The sequence below is a fragment of the Coregonus clupeaformis genome, unplaced genomic scaffold (genome assembly GCF_020615455.1).
Source record: "Coregonus clupeaformis isolate EN_2021a unplaced genomic scaffold, ASM2061545v1 scaf0087, whole genome shotgun sequence".
Lineage (NCBI taxonomy): Eukaryota > Metazoa > Chordata > Actinopteri > Salmoniformes > Salmonidae > Coregonus > Coregonus clupeaformis.
This window is the reverse complement of record NW_025533542.1, coordinates 694,900-713,904: the sequence shown is the minus strand read 5'-3', so window position 1 is coordinate 713,904 and position 19,005 is coordinate 694,900. Positions and strand designations below refer to the sequence as shown.

Here is a 19,005-nt window from a genome sequence, read left to right as displayed (position 1 = left end):
ATTCTTATCGACGGGGCTGTTGTGGAACAGGTTGAGAGCTTCAAGTTCCTTGGTGTCCACATCACCAACTAACTATCATGGTCCAAACACACCAAGACAGTCGTGAAGAGGGCACGACAAAGCCTATTCCCCCTCAGGAGACTGAAAAGATTTGGCATGGGTCCTCAGAAAGTTCTACAGCTGCACCATCGAGAGCATCCTGACTGGTTGCATCACTGCCTGGTATGGCAACTGCTCAGCCTCCGACCGCAAGGCACTACAGAGGGTAGTGCGTACGGTCCAGTACATCACTGGCGCCAAGCTTCCTGCCATCCAGGACCTCTATACCAGGTGGTGTCAGAGGAAGGCCCTCAAAATTGTCAAAGATTCCAGCCACCCTAGTCATAGACTGTTCTCTCTGCTACCGCACGGCAAGCGGTACCGGAGCGTCAAGTCTAGGTCCAAAAGGCTTCTCAACAGCTTCTACCCCCAAGCCATAAGACTCCTGAACAGCTAATCATGGCTACCCAGACTATTTGCACTGCCCCCCCACCCCGGTGCCCCCGCACATTGACTCTGCACCGGTACCCCCCCTGTATATAGCCTCCCTACTGTTATTTTATTTTACTTCTGCTCTTTTTTTCTCAACACTTTTTTGTCGTTGTTGTTTAATTTTACTTTTTTTTATTAAAAAATAAATGCATTGTTGGTTAAGGGCTGTAAGTAAGCATTTCACGGTAATGTTTACACCTGTTGTATTCGGCGCAAGTGGCAAATATTTTTTTTTTTGACTTGACAGCTACGACCGGAAGTGACTGTTGCCAGCAAGCACTTCTTCTTCGATGAGGTTTAACGGCAGTTGGCATCCAATAAATGTTGCATTACCGCCACCTACTAGACTGGAGTATAACTCCCTTATACTTTGCTCAAAAAATAAAAAATAAAAAAACCTACCATCTAACACTCAATAAAAAAAACACCACCCTACTCTATTTGTATCCATTTAAATCTATTTAGTCCTACTTCAGGCCAACAGCCTGAAATGATGGGACGACATCACCACTTAACACACCCTGTAACTCTCCTGATGTCAAATCTCGTACACCCAAATACTTCTCTGCAGCTGCCACCACAACCTCAATTTTCTGCGACTTATGTTCCATCCCTGCGGTACAGTTGATAACCATTGCTATAAACGCTAAAATTCCAATCTTACTGAAGCATATACAGTATCACTTGTTGGCTAACCTTCTGTACTGGCACATATCTACTAATCACAGCACTCCTTGACCCATCTTCCTCTACTTTCTTCACTGCCTCAGCATGACAACTCTGCACTACTCTAACCCTGGAAACCTCAACCTGCCTCTCTCTCACCGGACATTTCTGATCCCCAGCCCCATGGCCACCCCTACAATTAACACATACCACTACTTTCCCCAATGCAACACATTCCTTTGTCTCATGCGCTTCTTAACACTTCTCACACCTAGGAACCTCCCTCCTACACACTGCTGCCACATGCCCATAAGCTTGACACCTGTAACAACGTAATGTATTTGGCACAAAAGCTCGTACAGGATAACTTATATATCCTAACATCACTTTGTCGGGGCAAAGACTCAACATCAAAACTCAAAAGAACAGACAACAACTCTTCTGTTTCTCCACTCACACCACCCTGTCTGCGTCGCACCAAACGACGAGCATCACAAACACCGGGAATCTTCCCCTTCAGTTGGTCAACTTTCACATTTACCGCTATCCCAGTAATCACTCCTTTCAATGGCACCCTTTTCTTGAGAGCGAAACAATTCATATTTGTATGATATATATTATCTCTTGCCCCCATTCGTTTAACATGGAGTGCCTGCTCCCTCTGACCAGCAGAAACACAGACAATTATCACCAGACCACTTCTGGTTACCCTCACCGTTTCCACAGCACCCAACTCTGTTTTCACCCACCCTTTTATCGAATTTTATTGATCATTTGAATTTTGACAGTCTTAAACCACAGAGTATGGAAAAGCATTGTCAATTGCCAATTGAGAATTATTTTTATTTGTCACAATTAATCCTATCACAACAAGGAAATGAAATGGCAAACATGAGAAATTATTTAAGGTTTTTCCTTTAGATTTTTAAATGTGTCAGTGTTGAACTGGATATTAACATGGAAATGAAATATCAAAACACACATTGCTATTTATTTTTCAAATTGGCAGACAATAGGCATACTCAACCATGAAAATACCCATTTAGGAAACGCATACCCATTTAGGAAAAGGAATTGCAAACATGATATTGATTTATCATTTGACCATTTGCGTTTCGGCAGCTAAATGCTTCCAGACACTTGCCGGATGTAAAGAACTGAACTCAGATCTCGACTAATGACGTCATATCAACATGGCCGCAACCAAATCAAATACAAAACGTATTCTTTTTGTAGCAATTCATAACATCGTTTAAAGGCATCGACATGAAAAATAAAAGTTACGTTATGGTTGATTTGAGCTATTTATCTTTTAAATGGAGCAATATAAGACTAGCTAACGTTTGCCGACGACTAGTTTGGCGGAAACTTCCGTGTCATACTTGCAATCGCGGGTTTGTTTGGACTTCACAAAACTGGGATTGGTAACATTATCATCATAACTAGACTGTAAACATTCGTCGTTCATGAGGGCACAAAAACAAATCCGGCTAAAGCTGTTGTTGATCAATAGCTAGGCAACTGACCAGATTCATTGTAGAAAAGCCATCTACGTAGCTAGCAAGTCTCTGTCCACTGTTTTCTTCCACGTGGAAAGGGAGGTAAGCTATATCTCGTCAGTTTTGGCTAATGGTCCTTTACGACTGCGCTGTATTTTTAGATTGAGATGAGAATATCTTGCTTGAAAGCTACTGGCACGACTCTTTTAGCTGGCTACCATCTTTAGTAGCAGGGCAGCAACTTCCGCCTTGACACAGGCCAGAGCAATCGAGAATCTACATAGCAGAGACAGAAGAGGAAGCGAGACACTCCACTCGCTGTTTGTTGTTATGGGACGCCCTAAAACACGCCACTTAAATACAGCTACGACTTTTCGCAGCAGGTTATGATAATTAATGTAGGAGTTTAGGAAAAGGGTTAGCGAAAATGCTTTACTAACCTGTTACGAAGTCACTTGTATCAAAGTGGGGTGTTTTTAGGGAGTCTCGTTTTTTTGTGGTTCAATGAAAGTCCATGAGTTAAGTAGACCAGAACTGACTATTTTTCCCAATGGTTTTCAATGGTAAACGGGCCTGAGTGAACTATCTTCATTTATCAACCATTGTTTATATAAGTATACTTCTTCTTCGGTGGGGTTTACCGATGGTTGGTATCCAATGTTAATGGTGCATTGCTGCCATCTACTTTACTGGAGGGTGGGCCAGAGCCAGACTAATTTCTCTTGAAAAATTATATCAGAAGATTGATGTTCTACTCAGTAAACTCTTTAAACTCAATTTCTGTGTCCCATTCTCCCTTATACCTGTCTGCCATCTGTGCCCTTCAACTGGAATCCTACCTGTCTTCCATCTGTGCCCTTCAACTGGAATCCTACCTGTCTGCCATCTGTGCCCTTCAACGGGAATCCTACCTGTCTGCCATCTGTGCCCTTCAACTGGAATCCTACCTGTCTGCCATCTGTGCCCTTCAACTGGAATCCTACATGTCTGTCATCTGTGCCCTTCAACTGGAATCCTACCTGTCTGCCATCTGTGCCCTTCAACTGGAATCCTACCTGTCTGCCATCTGTGCCCTTCAACTGGAATCCTACCTGTCTGCCATCTGTGCCCTTCAACTGGAATCCTACCTGTCTGCCATCTGTGCCCTTCAACTGGAATCCTACCTGTCTGCCATCTGTGCCCTTCAACGGGAATCCTACCTGTCTGCCATCTGTGCCCTTCAACTGGAATCCTACCTATCTGCCATCTGTGCCCTTCAACTGGAATCCTACCTGTCTGCCATCTGTGCCCTTACCAGCACACGGGAGAGAACACATAAAGTAACCTCACCTAAAGAATATACAGTCCACCAGGTCCTCACTTACAGAAACAAATAAGTTGCTTTGTTATTTAATTTGTTGTTTCATTTGACGTAGGATCAATACTGACAAGGGTTGGCCGTTATTTGAGTGATAGTTTAGCCAGCGACGTTCATACAGAGTGCCCCCGTATTTTTCATGCCATTTGAGTTCGTAAAAAAAATACTTGTATGCCTAATTTAACCGGACGCTCTAGAAAGAGCTCCCATAGTGACTGTGCAGCAGCCCGGTCATTAGTCTTCCTCAATAGGAGATAAAAACTATTGTGTCTACATGGATGATGCTTCCTGTAACTAATCTTACTTCTGGTAAAACTTGCTGCATTTTTTTGTTGTTCTCTGAAGAATAAGGAATGCCAAAGTTCATAGGAGCTTTGTATTTAATCTTACTAAAAGCAAAATAACATGGTATGTATTAATATATGCATTCAAATTGAATTAAAACATGAACTCTTATTATAACATTGCTAAAATATTCTACATTATTTAATTGACAATATGAGCCCATGAAATAAGACACTAATAAGCGAAGTTCATCCCACATACATCACAGCAGTACAGCTTCTCTCCTGTGTGACTCCTACTATTGTGTCTTGCCAGAGAACATGACTGAGTGAAGTTAATCCCACATAGATCACAGCTTTAGGGCATCTCTCCAGAGTGAATGCGTCTGTGCTTAGTCAGGTTTGTTGACTGAGTGAAGCTCTTCCCACACTGGTCACAGCTGTAAGGTTTCTCTCCAGTGTGTACACGCTTGTGTTTAGTCAGGGATCCCGAAAAAGCAAAGCTCTTCCCACACAGACCACAGTTGTATGGTTTCTCTCCAGTGTGTACATGCTTGTGTTTAGTCAGGGATCCCAAACAAGCAAAGATCTTCCCACACAGACCACACCTGTAAGGGTTCTCTCCTGTGTGTGATCGCTTGTGCTCTTTCAACTTTGCTGGTGTATAGAAGCTCTTCCCACAGTCTGAGCAGAGGTAGGGCTTCTCTCCTGTGTGTGTTAGCTTGTGTGCAGCCAAGCAGTTAGGCCGAGTGAAGCCCTTTCCACATATATCACAACTATGAGGCTTCTCTCCGGTGTGTGTTACCTTGTGTTCAGTCAGGTAATCAGTTCGAGCAAAACTCTTCCCACACTGGTCACAGCTGTAGGGTTTCTCTCCAGTGTGCGCACGTATGTGTTTTGTCAATTCACCTGCATGAGTGTATCTCTTCCCACATTGATCACAGATGTAAGGCTTCTCTCCTGTGTGTGTACGCATGTGTACATTCAGGTTGCTTTGTCGAGAAAAACTCATTCCACAGACGTAGCAGCTAAAAGGTTTCTCGCCCGTGTGTGTACGCATGTGTTCATTCAGGGCTGTGGTATCTTTGCAACTCCTCCCACATTGATCACAGCTGTAAGGTTCCTCTCCAGTGTGTACACGCTTGTGAATAGTCAGGGCTCCCAAACGAGCAAAGCTTTTCCCACACAGACCACACCTGTAAGGTTTCGCTCCAGTGTGTACACGCTTGTGAATAGTCAGGGGTCCCGAACGAGCAAAACTCTTCCCACAATGATCACAACTGTAAGGTTTCTCTCCAGTGTGTACTCTTTGGTGTCTTCGTAGGTTTACTGACTGAGTGAAAGTCTTCTTACACACATCACAGCTATAAGGTCGCTGGATCCCTTTCAACCCTGGAGTCTTCCCAGATAAGCCCTTCCCACTGAGTGAGCGACCGTTAGGGCTGTCCCCTGTGAAACAAAGACATGAAGTTAAGGTTCCTCATATGTACCAAATTATTTAACAATAAACTAGTGTTGAAGTATCTTCCCTATTCAACACAGATGAACTGCTATACAACACTGAATAGAAACGTTTTGCAAATCTGGATCAATTAATAAATATTGATCAATCAATGAACTGTTACAGAAGCAGATTGTAGTTTAATCCAGGTGTTCCCAACCTTTTTTTGCTTCCTGACCAATACAGTTGTCTTGAGTCGCAACCAACCACAAGGGTTGAGCGGTGAAAAAACACACAGACAAAAGCATACGTTTTAAAAGATACAGTGGAGAGAAAAAAAGTATTTAGTCAGCCACCAATTGTGCAAGTTCTCCCACTTAAAAAGATGAGAGAGGCCTGTATTTTTCATCATAGGTCAACTATGTCAACTATGACAGACAAATTGAGAAAAAAAAATTATGGTGGAAAATAAATATTTGGTCACCTACAAACAAGCAAGATTTCTGGCTCTATACCGCTTCTTTAAGAGGCTCCTCTGTCCTCCACTCGTTACCTGTATTAATGGCACCTGTTTGAACTTGTTATCAGTATAAAAGACACCTGTCCACAACCTCAAACAGTCTCCTCCACTATGGCCAAGACCAAAGAGCTGTCAAAGGACACCAGAAACAAAATTGTAGACCTGCACCAGGCTGGGAAGACTGAATCTGCAATAGGTAAGCAGCTTGGTTTGAAGAAATCAACTGTGGGAGCAATTATTAGGAAATGGAAGACATACAAAACCACTGATAATCTCCCTCGATCTGGGGCTCCACGCAAGATCTCACCCCGTGGGGTCAAAATGATCACAAGAACGGTGAGCAAAATCCCAGAACCACACGGGAGGACCTAGTGAATGACATGCAGAGAGCTGGGACCAAAGTAACAAAGCCTACCATCAGTAACACACTACGCCGCCAGGGACTCAAATCCTGCAGTGCCAGACGTGTCCCCCTGCTTAAGCCAGTACATGTCCAGGCCCGTCTGACGTTTGCTAGAGTGCATTTGGATGATCCAGAAGAGGATTGGGAGAATGTCATATGGTCAGATGAAACCAAAATATAACTTTTTGGTAAAAACTCAACTCGTCGTGTTTGGAGGACAAAGAATGCCGAGTTGCATCCAAAGAACACCATACCTACTGTAAAGCATGGGGGTGGAATTATCATGCTTTGGGGCTGTTTTTCTGCAAAGGTACCAGGACGACTGATCCGTGTAAAGGAAAGAATGAATGGTGCCATGTATCGTGAGATTTTGAGTGAAAACCTCCTTCCATCAGCAAGGGCATTGAAGATGAAACGTGGCTGGGTCTTTCAGCATGACAATGATCCCAAACACACCGCCCGGGCAACGAAGGAGTGGCTTCGTAAGAAGCATTTCAAGGTCCTGGAGTGGCCTAGCCAGTCTCCAGATCTCAACCCCATAGAAAATCTTTGGAGGGAGTTGAAAGTCCGTGTTTCCCAGCGACAGCCCCAAAACATCACTGCTCTAGAGGAGATCTGCATGGAGGAATGGGCCACAATACCAGCAACAGTGTGTAAAAACCTTGTGAAGACTTACAGAAAACGTTTGACCTGTGTCATTGCCAACAAAGGGTATATAACAAAGTATTGAGAAACTTTTGTTATTGACCAAATACTTATTTTCCACCATAATTTGCAAATAAATTCATTAAAAATCCTACAATGTGATTTTCTGGATTTTCTTTCCTCATTTTGTCTGTCATAGTTGACGTGTACCTATGATGAAAATTACAGGCCTCTCTCATCTTTTTAAGTGGGAGAACTTGCACAATTGGTGGCTGACTAAATACTTTTTCCCCCCACTGTACATCCTGCCATGGAGCTGAAAGAACATGTTGCAGTTTATGACCATTTCCTACAACCCTACAGATTTTGACATGGCTAATGCTGTACTCCTATGCTCCAGCATTATAACAAAATCAAAGGGCCGGATTGGCTAGCAGCTTTTTTCTCTCTAAATTCTCAAAGATTATAACCTATTATTGAAAAGTATATAGGTCCATTATCTTTTCTATATAATTTCTATTTGGTTTTAGTCACTTACGTTCACACTGACACCATTTTTCCATCCCGAAAATCTATTTCTAAAATTGCAAGGTCATCCCATGACCCACATAGACCCCTTCCACGACCCACAAGTAATCCACCATTCTTCTTACCCGCTTCGTCATCAGACTGGCTGGGACTCATGGGAGCCACACTAGATTCTTCCTGTATCTTTCTGATGTCCTCTTTCAGTTGGAGTAACCAAGACATTCCCTGCTCTTCCGATTTCACTGAATCTGTCAATGGCAAGACAGCAGGAAGTCCATACACTTTAGATGACCAGTAGAAGAAGAAGACAGCAGGAAGTCCATACACTTTAGATGACCTGTAGTAGCAGAAGACAGCAGGAAGTCCATACACTTTAGATGACCAGTAGAAGAAGAAGACAGCAGGAAGTCCATACACTTTAGATGACCTGTGGTAGAAGAAGACAGCAGGAAGTCCATACACTTTAGATGACCTGTAGTAGAAGAAGACAGCAGGAAGTCCATACACTTTAGATGACCACTCTCTATTGATTTCAATGTGATATCGATATGAGTGATTGACAAAACAGCTTTGAGAGGTACAGTCTGTATCCTTCCAACCCCTCTCTGAACTCTGATGCACCTTTAGGTCAGTGGTATACAAACTTTCTCAGTGAGGACGCCATTCTTTCGGCAAGAATTTCTGGACCCCATTTCCCCCCAATTTCTCACGACCCCACCCCCAAATCTAATGACACATCCTTAAAATCTGTAAATGGTTCATTTTTACGTCATCAAATACAGGTAACTGACAAAATAAAAGGAAACACTTGAGTCAATGAGGGATACGAAGTGTATTGAAAGCAGGTGCTTCCACACAGGTTCCTGAGTTAATTAAGCAATTAACATCCCATCATGCTTAGGATCATGTATAAAAATGCTGGGTAGGCCATTATTTTGGCTACCATGGCAATGCTCCCATAGGATGACAACGCCCCCATAGGATGACAACGCCCCCATCCACAGGACACCAGTGGTCTCTGAATGGTTTGATGAGCATGAAAACGATGTAAACCATATGCCATGGCCGTCTCAGTCACCAGATCTCAACCCTGTTGAACACTTATGGGAGATGCTGGAGCGGTGCCAGAGTCAGCGTTTTCCACCACCATCAACAAAACACCAAATGATGGAATTTATCATGGAAGAATGGTGTCGCATCCCTCCAATAGAGTTCCAGACACTTGTAGAATCTATGCCAAGGTGCAGTGAAGCTGTTCTTGCTCGTGGTGGCTTAACGCCGTATTAAGACACTATGTTGATGTTTCCTTTATTTTGGCAGTTACCTGTAACCTTCAATTCCTACATTCATCTCTTATCAAAATGAAAAGAAACCAATAAATGTACACAATAAAAGTGTTTTTCAAATTACCTTCACATACATTAACCTGTACTCAATTTCTTTTCAAAAGAAAAATAATATATAGTTTCTAATTTGATGACCCCATTGCAGTTCCCCCGCGACCCTGACTTTGAATACCACTGACCTAGGTCCTATGTTATGCAAATGACTAGCTCTGCATGTGTTTTAGGCATGCTGCTTACACACAGCGTCACGTCCTCGCTCCTCGCTCGTCACAGTGGTGACCTCTCCTCGGATTCCTCCAGACATTTCACCATGTTGTTATATCCCTCAACTACCTCACCTGATTCACCTAGTCAAGGGCTTGATGATTAGCATGGAATTGTTGGGGGTCCCCGAGGAGAGGTTTGAGAACCACTGGCTTAACGTACATCACCGTGCTTCAAAACTTCATATAGGTAAGCAATACTTCTGTAAGTTGTTTTATAATTCCTTAGAAGAACTCAGTATAACGTAGCTCCATGGGTAATGGTGTTAAAGTGATTATTGAAAATATGTTAGTATTAATCTTGTCTGTAAATCAGCCATGCTAACCAGGGTTAGTAGTTAGCTCTGCAGCTCCTTGTATGGTTAGAGAATGTCAACGTTGTGAGTACCTTTCAATACCTCAAGTGGTATGCTATACAGTATTGTAAGCACTTGAATGAAACTCAGTTTCATACAGTGCCTTCAGAAAGTATTCATACCCATTGACTTATTCCACATTATGTTGTGTTACAGCCTGAATTCAAAATGGATTAAATTGAATTTTCTTTTTTTATACATCCTCAGTCTTATCCCATCACAGCCATTAAACTCTGTAACTGTTTTAAAGTCACCATTGGCCTCATGGTGAAATCCCTGAGCGGTTTCCTTCCTCTCCGGCAACTGAGTTAGGAAGGATGCCTGTATCTTTGTAGTGACTGGGTGTATTGATACACCATTCAAAGTGTAATTAATAACTTCATCATGCTCAAAGGGATATTCAATGTCTGCTTTTTTTTTTACCCATCTACCAATAGGTGCCCTTCTTTGGGAGGCATTGAAAAAACCTCCCTGGTCTTCGTGGTTGAATCTGTGTTTGAAATTCACTGCTCGACTGAGGGACCTTACAGATAATTGTATGTGTGAGGTACAGAGATGAGGTAGTCATTCAAAAATCATGTTAACACTATTATTGCACACAGAGTGAGTCCATGCAACTTATGTGACTTGTTAAGCACATTTTTACCCTGAACTTATTTAGGCTTGCCATAACAAAGGGGTTGAATACTTATTGACTCAAGTCATTTCAGCTTTTCATTCATTTGTAAAAATGTCGAAAAACATAAGTTCACTTTGACCTTATGGGGTATTGTGTGTGTAGGTCTCCGACATTTTTCCTCTCTCAATTGAATCCATTTTAAATTCAGGCTGTAACACAACAAAATGTGGAATAAGTCCAGGGGTGTGAATACTTTCTGAAGGCACTATGTACCGTATTTTCCACACTATAAGGCGCACCGGAGTATAAGCCGCAGCAGCTAAATTGAATGATATTGAATGATGTGTACATATATAAGCCGCACTGGGACTATAAGCCGCAGGTGTTTTAATGTTTAATTATGTTTAATTACCATATGTAAGGGTTCTGATGGACAGTCCCTTTCGTCTCATAAATCTGAAACACCAGGATGGTCCACCTCTAAAATTTTCAATTTTCATTTAGGTGGCGACTGTTTCAGCCGGATCTGCACGGTGGAAACACCTCGGCCGTCTGCTCTCTGTGTGTTCACCCAATCTTCAAGAAAGTCTTCAAGTTCGGGCCATCTGCTTTTATTACCTCTGAAAGCTTTTTTTGACTTTTTGCATTGAGACAGTTCTTCCCGCTGGCGTCTCCAACGTCTCACCATTGACTCATTGATGCCAAGGCTACGTGCAGCAGCTCTATTTCCTTATTTTACAGCCAGATTGACTGCCTTTAATTCAAAGCATTTCTACGTTTGTTTTCCATAATGAGGGTTTGTGCATGAAAACTTCCATTGCACAAACTGTCTCGCTCTCGTAATGTCTGTCTGTCTTGCTCTCGTTCTGTCTCTCGTTCTGTCTCTCGTACCACTCTCGGTTCCACTTTTACTTTTGCGCGCTACCTGTCTCACTCTTTTCCGGCCTCCAGCTTTTCCTGCTGGAGCCCGCCGCTCAAAGGTGGGGGCGCGGACCGTCATAGAGCCCATAGAGTTAAAGTTGGTGGACTGTAACCTGTAAAATCCATAGATTTAGGAGGTCTTCTAGTGGCCGTTAGCTGTAAAAATCCATAGATTAGCCGCACCGTTATATAAGCCGCAGGGTCGAAAAATTTGAAAAAAGGCGCGGCTTATAGTCCGAAAATTACTGTATTCTTTTAGAGACGTCATTTCACTGAAGAAAAAGTATGCCTGTTTATGAAAATGAGCTCTGCACTTGTTTTAGGCACGCTGTTTAGACAGAGTTGCATCCTTGCACATCGTACATCACTGTGCCTCAAAAACGTAATGTAGTGCTACTGCCTTGCTATTGCCGACGTCACGGAGCTGAACTGGTCATCGCCTGTAGCTGCTGGATGCATTGGACTGACATATCTGCATGTGATCTCGGGCGCTGCACTCTGAGATAAGGACTAAAAGTGAATGAACTCTACTCCTCCTAAACCAGAGAGGTATCTCTGAAGTGTGCACACAATTTATTTTCATTTATTTTATACTATTTATTATTTCAATACTGCTCAGTTATTCATTGTTGAATGAAATATATGTTTGGATGTCAATTTTCTAATTTCTATTCACTAAAGAATATTCAAACTACTTTGTTGTCTGCTGAGTTGAGGAACAAGCAGCCCTTACTCTATTACTTCTTTAGACACTTCATTAAGACAATTGTTGCGTTTCCCTTTCTGTTTTGGCGACCCGCATATCAAAATCCAACACTGAAGTGTGTTTGGCTGTCTTCTGCAGCTTGTCCTCTAACCAGTGATGTAAAAATATATATACACATCTCCAGTTTCCATGTGGTTTTTGAGTTGTGATAGTTTCAACAGCACATACAACCTGATTACCCTAATCGATATAAAGTGATTTATTGCCACTTGTCCAAACAACAGGGTTTTTGGTGCTCGTAAAAGAAGAAAAAATATATATATATGATTACTGTTGTTGCACATACACAGAGTGTACAAAACATTAGCAACACCTGCAGTTTCCATGACAGACAGACCAGGTGAAAGCCATGATCAGTGGCGGCAGGTAGCTTAGTGGTTAAGACCGTAGTGCCAGTAACCGAAAGGTCGCTGGTTCTAATCCCCGAGCCCACTAGGTGAAAAATCTGTCGATGTGCCCTTGAGCAAGGCACTTAACCCTAATTGCTCCTGTAAGTCACTCTGGATAAGAGCGCCTGCTAAATGACTAAAATGTAAATGTAAAATGAAGGGGAGAAGACCGGTTAAGAAAATACTTGCTACGAAAACAAAACGAAAACACAATAAAATAACAGTAAGGAGGCTATATACAGGCGGTACGAGGTAATATGTACATGTAGGTAGGGGGTAAGTGACTATACATAGATAATAAACAGCAGTGTAAAAAGGGGTCAATGTAAATAGTATGGGTGGCCATTTGATTAACTGTGCAGCAGTCTTATGGCTTGGGGGTAGAAGCTGTTTAGAAGCCTCTTGGACCTAGACTAGGCGCTCCGGTACCGCTTGCCGTGCGGTAGCAGAGAGAACAGTCTATGACTAGGGTGGCTGGAGTCTTTGACAATTTTAGGGCCTTCCTCTGACACCGCCTGGTATAGAGGTCCTGGATGGCAGGAAGCTTGGCCCCAGTGATGTACTGGGCCATACGCACAAACCTCTGTAGCGCCTTGCGGTCGGATGCAGGTCTCTGACCTACTCCCTTATCAGCTGTCTCATCGTTGTCGGTGATCAGGCCTACCACCGTTGTGTCGTCGGCAAACTTAATGGTGTTGGAGTCGTGCTTGGCCACGCAATCGTGGGTGAACAGGAAGTACAGGAGGGGACTAAGCACGCAATCCTGAGGGGCTGATGTGTTGTTGCTTACCCTTACCATCTGGGGGCGGCCCGTCAGGAAGTTCAGGATGCAGTTGCAGAGGGAGGTGTTTAGTCCCAGGGTCCTTAGCAATGAGCTTTGAGGGCACTATGGTGTTGAACGCTGAGCTGTAGTCAATGAACAGCATTCTCATGTAGGTGTTTCTTTTGTCCAGGTGCGAAAGGGAAGTGTGGAGCGCAATAGAGGCGTGTGGAGTCATCTGTCGAGGCGGTATGCGAGTGGAGTGGGTCCAGGGTTTCCGGGTGTTGATGTGAGCCATGACCAGCCTTTCAAAGCACTTTATGGCTACAGACGTGAGTGCTACGGGGTCGGTAGTCATTTAGGCAGGTTACCTTGGTGTTCTTGGGCACAGGGACTATAGTGGTCTGCTTGAAACATGTAGGTACAGACTCGGTCAGGGACAGGTTGAAAATGTCAGCGAAGACACTTGCCAGTTGGTCAGCGCATGCTCTGAGTACACGTCCTGGTAATTCGTCTGTGAATGTTGAACTGTTTAAAAGGTCTTACTCACATCGGCTACAGAGAGCGTGAGCACATGGTCGTCCCGGGAACAGCTGGTGCTCTCATGCATGCTTCAGTATTGCTTGCCTCGAAGAGCACATAGAAGTCCTTTAGCTCGTCTGGTGGGCTCGTGCCACTGGGCAGCTCGCGGATGGGCTTCCGTTTGTAATCCGTAATAGTTTGCAAGCCCTGCCACATCCGACGAGCGTCAGAGCCGGTATAGTAGGATTCAATCTTAGTCCTGTATAGACGCTTTGCCTGTTCTGATGGTTTGTTTGAGGGCATAGCAGGATTTCTTATAAGTGTCCGGATTAGTGTCCAGTTCCTTGAAAGCGGCAGCTCTAGCCTTTAGCTCATGCGGTTGTTCCCTGTAATCCATAGCTTCTGGTTGGGATATGTACGTACGGTCACTATGGGGAAGACGTCATTGATACACTTATTGATGAAGCCGGTGACTGAGGTGGTATACTTCTCAATGCCATTGGATGAATCCCGAACGTATTCCAGTCTGTGCTAGCAAAACAGTTATGTAGCTTAGCATCTGCGTCATCTGACCACTTACGTATTGAGCGAGTCACTGGTACTTCCTCCTTTAGTAGGATAGAATTATGGTCAGATTTGCCAAATGGAGGGCGAGGGAGAGCTTTGTATACGTCTCTGTGTGTGGAGTAAAGGTGGTCTAGAGTTTGTTTTCCTCTGGTTGCACATTTAACACGCTGGATGAAATTAGGTAAAACGGATTGAGTTTTCCTGCATTAAAGTCCCCGGCCACTAGGAGCGCTGCCTCTGGATGAGCGTTTTCCTGTTTATTTATGGCCTTATACAGCTCGTTGAGTGTGGTCTTAGTGCCAGCATCGGTTTGTGGTGGTAAATAGACTGCTACGAAAAATAGAGATGAAAACTCTTGGTAAATAGTGTGGTCTACAGGCAAACAAAACTCAAGATAGTTCAATTTTGAGTCTTAAATGAGGACGGTAATAGTGTGGTATACATCTTATCATGTGATACTCTACCTCAGGGGAGCAAAACCTCAAGACATCCTTAATAGCCTCGAGACATCCAAGACAAAGGAGATGATTGTGGACTACAGGGGGGAAAAAAAGAGGACTGAGCACGCCCCCATTCTCATCGACGGGGCTGTAGTGGAACAGGTTGAGAGCTTCAAGTTCCTTGGTGTCCACATCACCAACAAACTATCATGGTCCAAACACACCTTGACAGTCGTGAAGAGGGCACGACAAAGCCTATTCCCTCTCAGGAGACTGAAAAGATTTGGCATGGGTCCTCAGATCTTCAAAAAATTTTACAGCTGCACCATCGAGAGCATCCTGACTGGTTGCATCACCGCCTGGTATGGCAACTGCTTGGCCTCCGACCGTAAGGCACTACAGAGGGTAGTGCGTACAGCCCAGTACATCACTGGGGCCAAGCTTCCTGCCATCCAAGACCTCTATACCAGGCGGTGTCAGAGGAAGGCCCTCAAAATTGTCAAAGACTCCAGCCACCCTAGTCATAGACTGTTCTCTCTGCTACCGCACGGTAAGCGGTACCGGAGTGCCAAGTCTAGGTCCAAAAGACTTCTCAACAGCTTCTACCCCCAAGCCATAAGACTCCTAAACAGCTAATCATGGCTACCCGGACTATTTGCACTGCCCCCCCACCCCATCTTTTTACGCTGCTGCTACTCTGTTAATTATTTATGCATAGTCACTTTAACTCTACCCACATTTACATATTACTTCAACTACCTCAACTAGCCGGTGCCCCCGCACATTGACTCTGCACCGGTACCCCCCTGTATATATAGCCTCCCTACTGTTATTTTATTTTACTTCTGCTCTTTTTTTCAACACTTTTTTGTTTTATTCTACTTTTTTTATTAAAAATAAATGCACTGTTGGTTAAGGGCTGTAAGTAAGCATTTCACTGTAATGTCTGCACTTGTTGTATTCGGCGCATGTGGCCAATAAAATTTGATTTGATTTAATATTAAAGATCGCACACCAGCTGTTATTGACAAATACACAGACCACCACCCCCCGTCTTACCAGAGATACAGTTGAAGTGGGAAGTTTACATACACTTAGGTTGGAGTCATTAAAACTTGTTTTTCAACCACTCCAAAAATGTCTTGTTAACAAACTATTGTTTTGGCAAGTCGGTTAGGACATCTACTTTGTGCATGACACAAGTCATTTTTCCAACAATTGTTTACAGACAGATTATTTCACATATCATTCACTGTATCACAATTCCAGTGGGTCAGAAGTTACATACACTAAGTTGACTGTCCCTTTAAACAGCTTGGAAAATTCCAGAAATTGATGTCATGGCTTTAGAAGCTTCTGATAGGCTAATTGACATCATTTGAGTCAATTGGAGGTGTACCTGTGGATGTATTTCAAGGCCTACCTTCAAACTCAGTGCCTCTTTGCTTGACATCATGGCAAAATTAAAATAAATCAGCCAAGACTTCAAAAAAATAGTAGACCTCCACAAGTCTGGTTCATCTTTGGGAGCAATTTCCAAACGCCTGAAGGTACCACGTTAATCTGTACAAACAATAGTACGCAAGTATAAACACCATGGGACCACGCAGCCGTCATACCGCTCAGGAAGGAGACGCGTTCTGTCTCCTAGAGAGGAACGTACTTTGGTTCGAAAAATGCAAATTAATCCCAGATCAACAGCAAAGGACCTTGTGAAGCTGCTGGAGGAAACAGGTAGAAAAGTATCTATATCCACAGTAAAACGAGTCCTATATCAACATAACCTGAAAGGCCACTCAGCAAGGAAGAAGCCACTGCTCCAAAACCGCCATAAAAAAGCCAGACTACGGTTTGCAACTGCACATGGGGACAAAGATTGTACTTTTTGGAGAAATGTCATCTGGTCTGATTAAACAAAAATATAACTTTTTGGCCATAATGACCATTGTTATGTTTGGAGGAAAAAGGGGGAGCTTGCAAGCCGAAGAACACCATCCCAACCGTGAAGCACGGGGGTGGCAGGATCATGCTGTGGGGGTGCTTTGCTGCAGGAGGGCCTGGTGAACTTCACAAAATAGATGGCATCATGAGGAAGGAAAATTATGTGGATATATTGAAGCAACATGTCAAGACATCAGTCAGGAAGTTAAAGCTTGGTCGCAAATAGGTCTTCCAAATGGACAATGACCCCAAGCATACTTCCAAAGTTGTGGCAAAATGGCTTAAGGACAACAAAGTCAAGGTATTGGAGTGGCCATCACAAAGGCCTGACCTCAATCCTATAGAATATTTGTGGGCAGAACTGAAAAAGCATGTGCGAGCAAGGAGGCCTACAAACCTGACATAGTTACACCAGCTCTGTCAGGAGGAATGGGCCAAAATTCACCCAACTTATTGTGGGAAGCTTGTGGAAGGCTACCCGAAACGTCTGACCCAAGTTAAACAATTTAAAGGCAATGCTACCAAATACTAATTGAGTGTATGTAAACGTCTGACCCACTGGGAATGTGATGAAAGAAATACAAGCTGAAATAAATCATTCTCTCTACTATTATTCTGACATTTCATATTCTTAAAATAAAGTGGTGATCCTAAATGACCTAAAACAGGGAATTTTTACTAGGATTAAATGTCAGGAATTGTGAAAAACTGAGTTTAAATGTATTTGGCTAAGGTGTATGTAAAATTCTGACTGGTCTGTCTTGCCGATGCACGGAAAATCCAGCCAATTGTATATTATCCATGTCGTCTTTCAGCCACGACTCGGTGAAGCGTAAGATATTCGTTTTTAATGTTCCGTTGGTAGGATAGTCTCGAACAGAGCGCAACCAGTTTATTCTCCAATGATTGCACATTGGTCAAAAGGACGGATGGTAGAGGCGGTTTACCCACTCGCCGACGGACTCTCACAAGACAATCGGATCTGCGGCCCCTGTATTGGCGTCTGCTCTTCATGCGAATGAAGTGGATTTGTTTCATGGTCCGGGCGCAGCAGTAAATCCTTCGCGTCCGACTCATTAAGGAAAATAATCTTTGTCCAGTTCGAGGTGAGTAATCGCTGTTCTGATATCTAGAAGCACATTTCGGTCTTAATAGACAGTGGCAGAAACATTATGTACAAAATAAGTCACAAACAATGCGAAAAAAACACAAAATAGCAGAATTGGTTAGGAGCCCATAAAACGGAAGCCATTCCCTCCGGGTCCATTATCATTAGAATTTGTTATTTTATTTTTAGATAGGAAATTGTATGTTTAGGTTTTCAATATATCACGAACTGTTCCTGCATATTGGTTATCGATTGACACATTAAAACTGTGTTTTGACATTTGGCTATTTATCCAAATGTCCGGAACAGGAAGCAATGACAGCATCATTTTCAATTTAAGTTTTAGGAATATAAATTGAACTTTCAACATTAAATTGCCAATGGTATTGTACTTGTATCAGGTAAAAATTGCTGAATGATTCCAAAAACGTTCTTGTCATTTATTTATTTTGATGATAAACCAGAAATCACCAAAACGCGTTTGTCTTGCCTATTTTTAGCCAAAGAAGGGAACTCTGAGATCGACTAATGACGTCATTTCAACATGGACGCAACCAAATCAACTACAAAACTCCTTTGGTATTTTGGCAGAAATTCATAACGTCGTTTAAAGCCATTGACTTGAAAATAAAACCGTATGGTTGATTTGAGCTATTCATCTTTTAAACGGAACAGTTTCAGACTAACATGCACCGACGACTAGTTGGGCGGGAAATTAACTTTAGTGTGATAGTCGCACAGCCGTGTTTGTTTACGCTTCACAAAACTGGAATTAGTAACATTATCGTCATAACTAGCTAGACTGCAAACATTTGTCGTCCTTAAGTGCACAAAAACATCAACCTGGCTACAGCTGTTGTTGAACATAAATTAGCCAACTCACCAGATTCCTTTTAGAAAATCCCAGCTAGCTAACGTGGAAAAATAGGTAGCTAGCGATATCTATCCAGTTAAGGCTAATGGTCCTTTATGACGTCCAAACAAAGTTGTCCTGTGGCTGATGTATTTTGGAGATTGAGAGGAGGATATATTGCTTAAAGGCTAATACTAGCACGACTCTTTAGCAGGGCAGCAACTTCCGCTTTGACTGGCGTTGTTGCGTTCAGTCAGACAGGCCAGAGCAATCGAGTATC

At 43.0% G+C, this 19,005-nt stretch overlaps 1 protein-coding gene across 1 annotated transcript; it reads right to left on the bottom strand.

The window, feature by feature from the left end:
• Positions 1 to 3,067: 3,067 nt before the first annotated feature.
• LOC121557818 (zinc finger protein 239-like) lies at positions 3,068 to 19,005 on the bottom strand. The gene is made up of 3 exons (XM_041871288.2): positions 18,756 to 19,005; positions 8,000 to 8,301; positions 3,068 to 5,786 (listed from the first exon to the last, which is right to left on the bottom strand). Exons 2-3 carry the CDS (start codon positions 8,094 to 8,096, stop codon positions 4,696 to 4,698), a joined length of 1,188 nt encoding a protein of 395 aa, XP_041727222.2. The 5' UTR covers positions 8,097 to 8,301; positions 18,756 to 19,005; the 3' UTR covers positions 3,068 to 4,695.

Excerpts from the sequence above, each read along its gene's own strand:
- LOC121557818 (XM_041871288.2), bottom strand. The coding sequence starts at position 8,096 with ATGTCTTGGTTACTCCAACTGAAAGAGGACATCAGAAAGATACAGGAA. Across the intron at positions 5,787-7,999 it reads CCAGTCTGATGACGAAGCGG|GGGACAGCCCTAACGGTCGC; the intron begins GTAAGAAGAATG and ends TTTGTTTCACAG.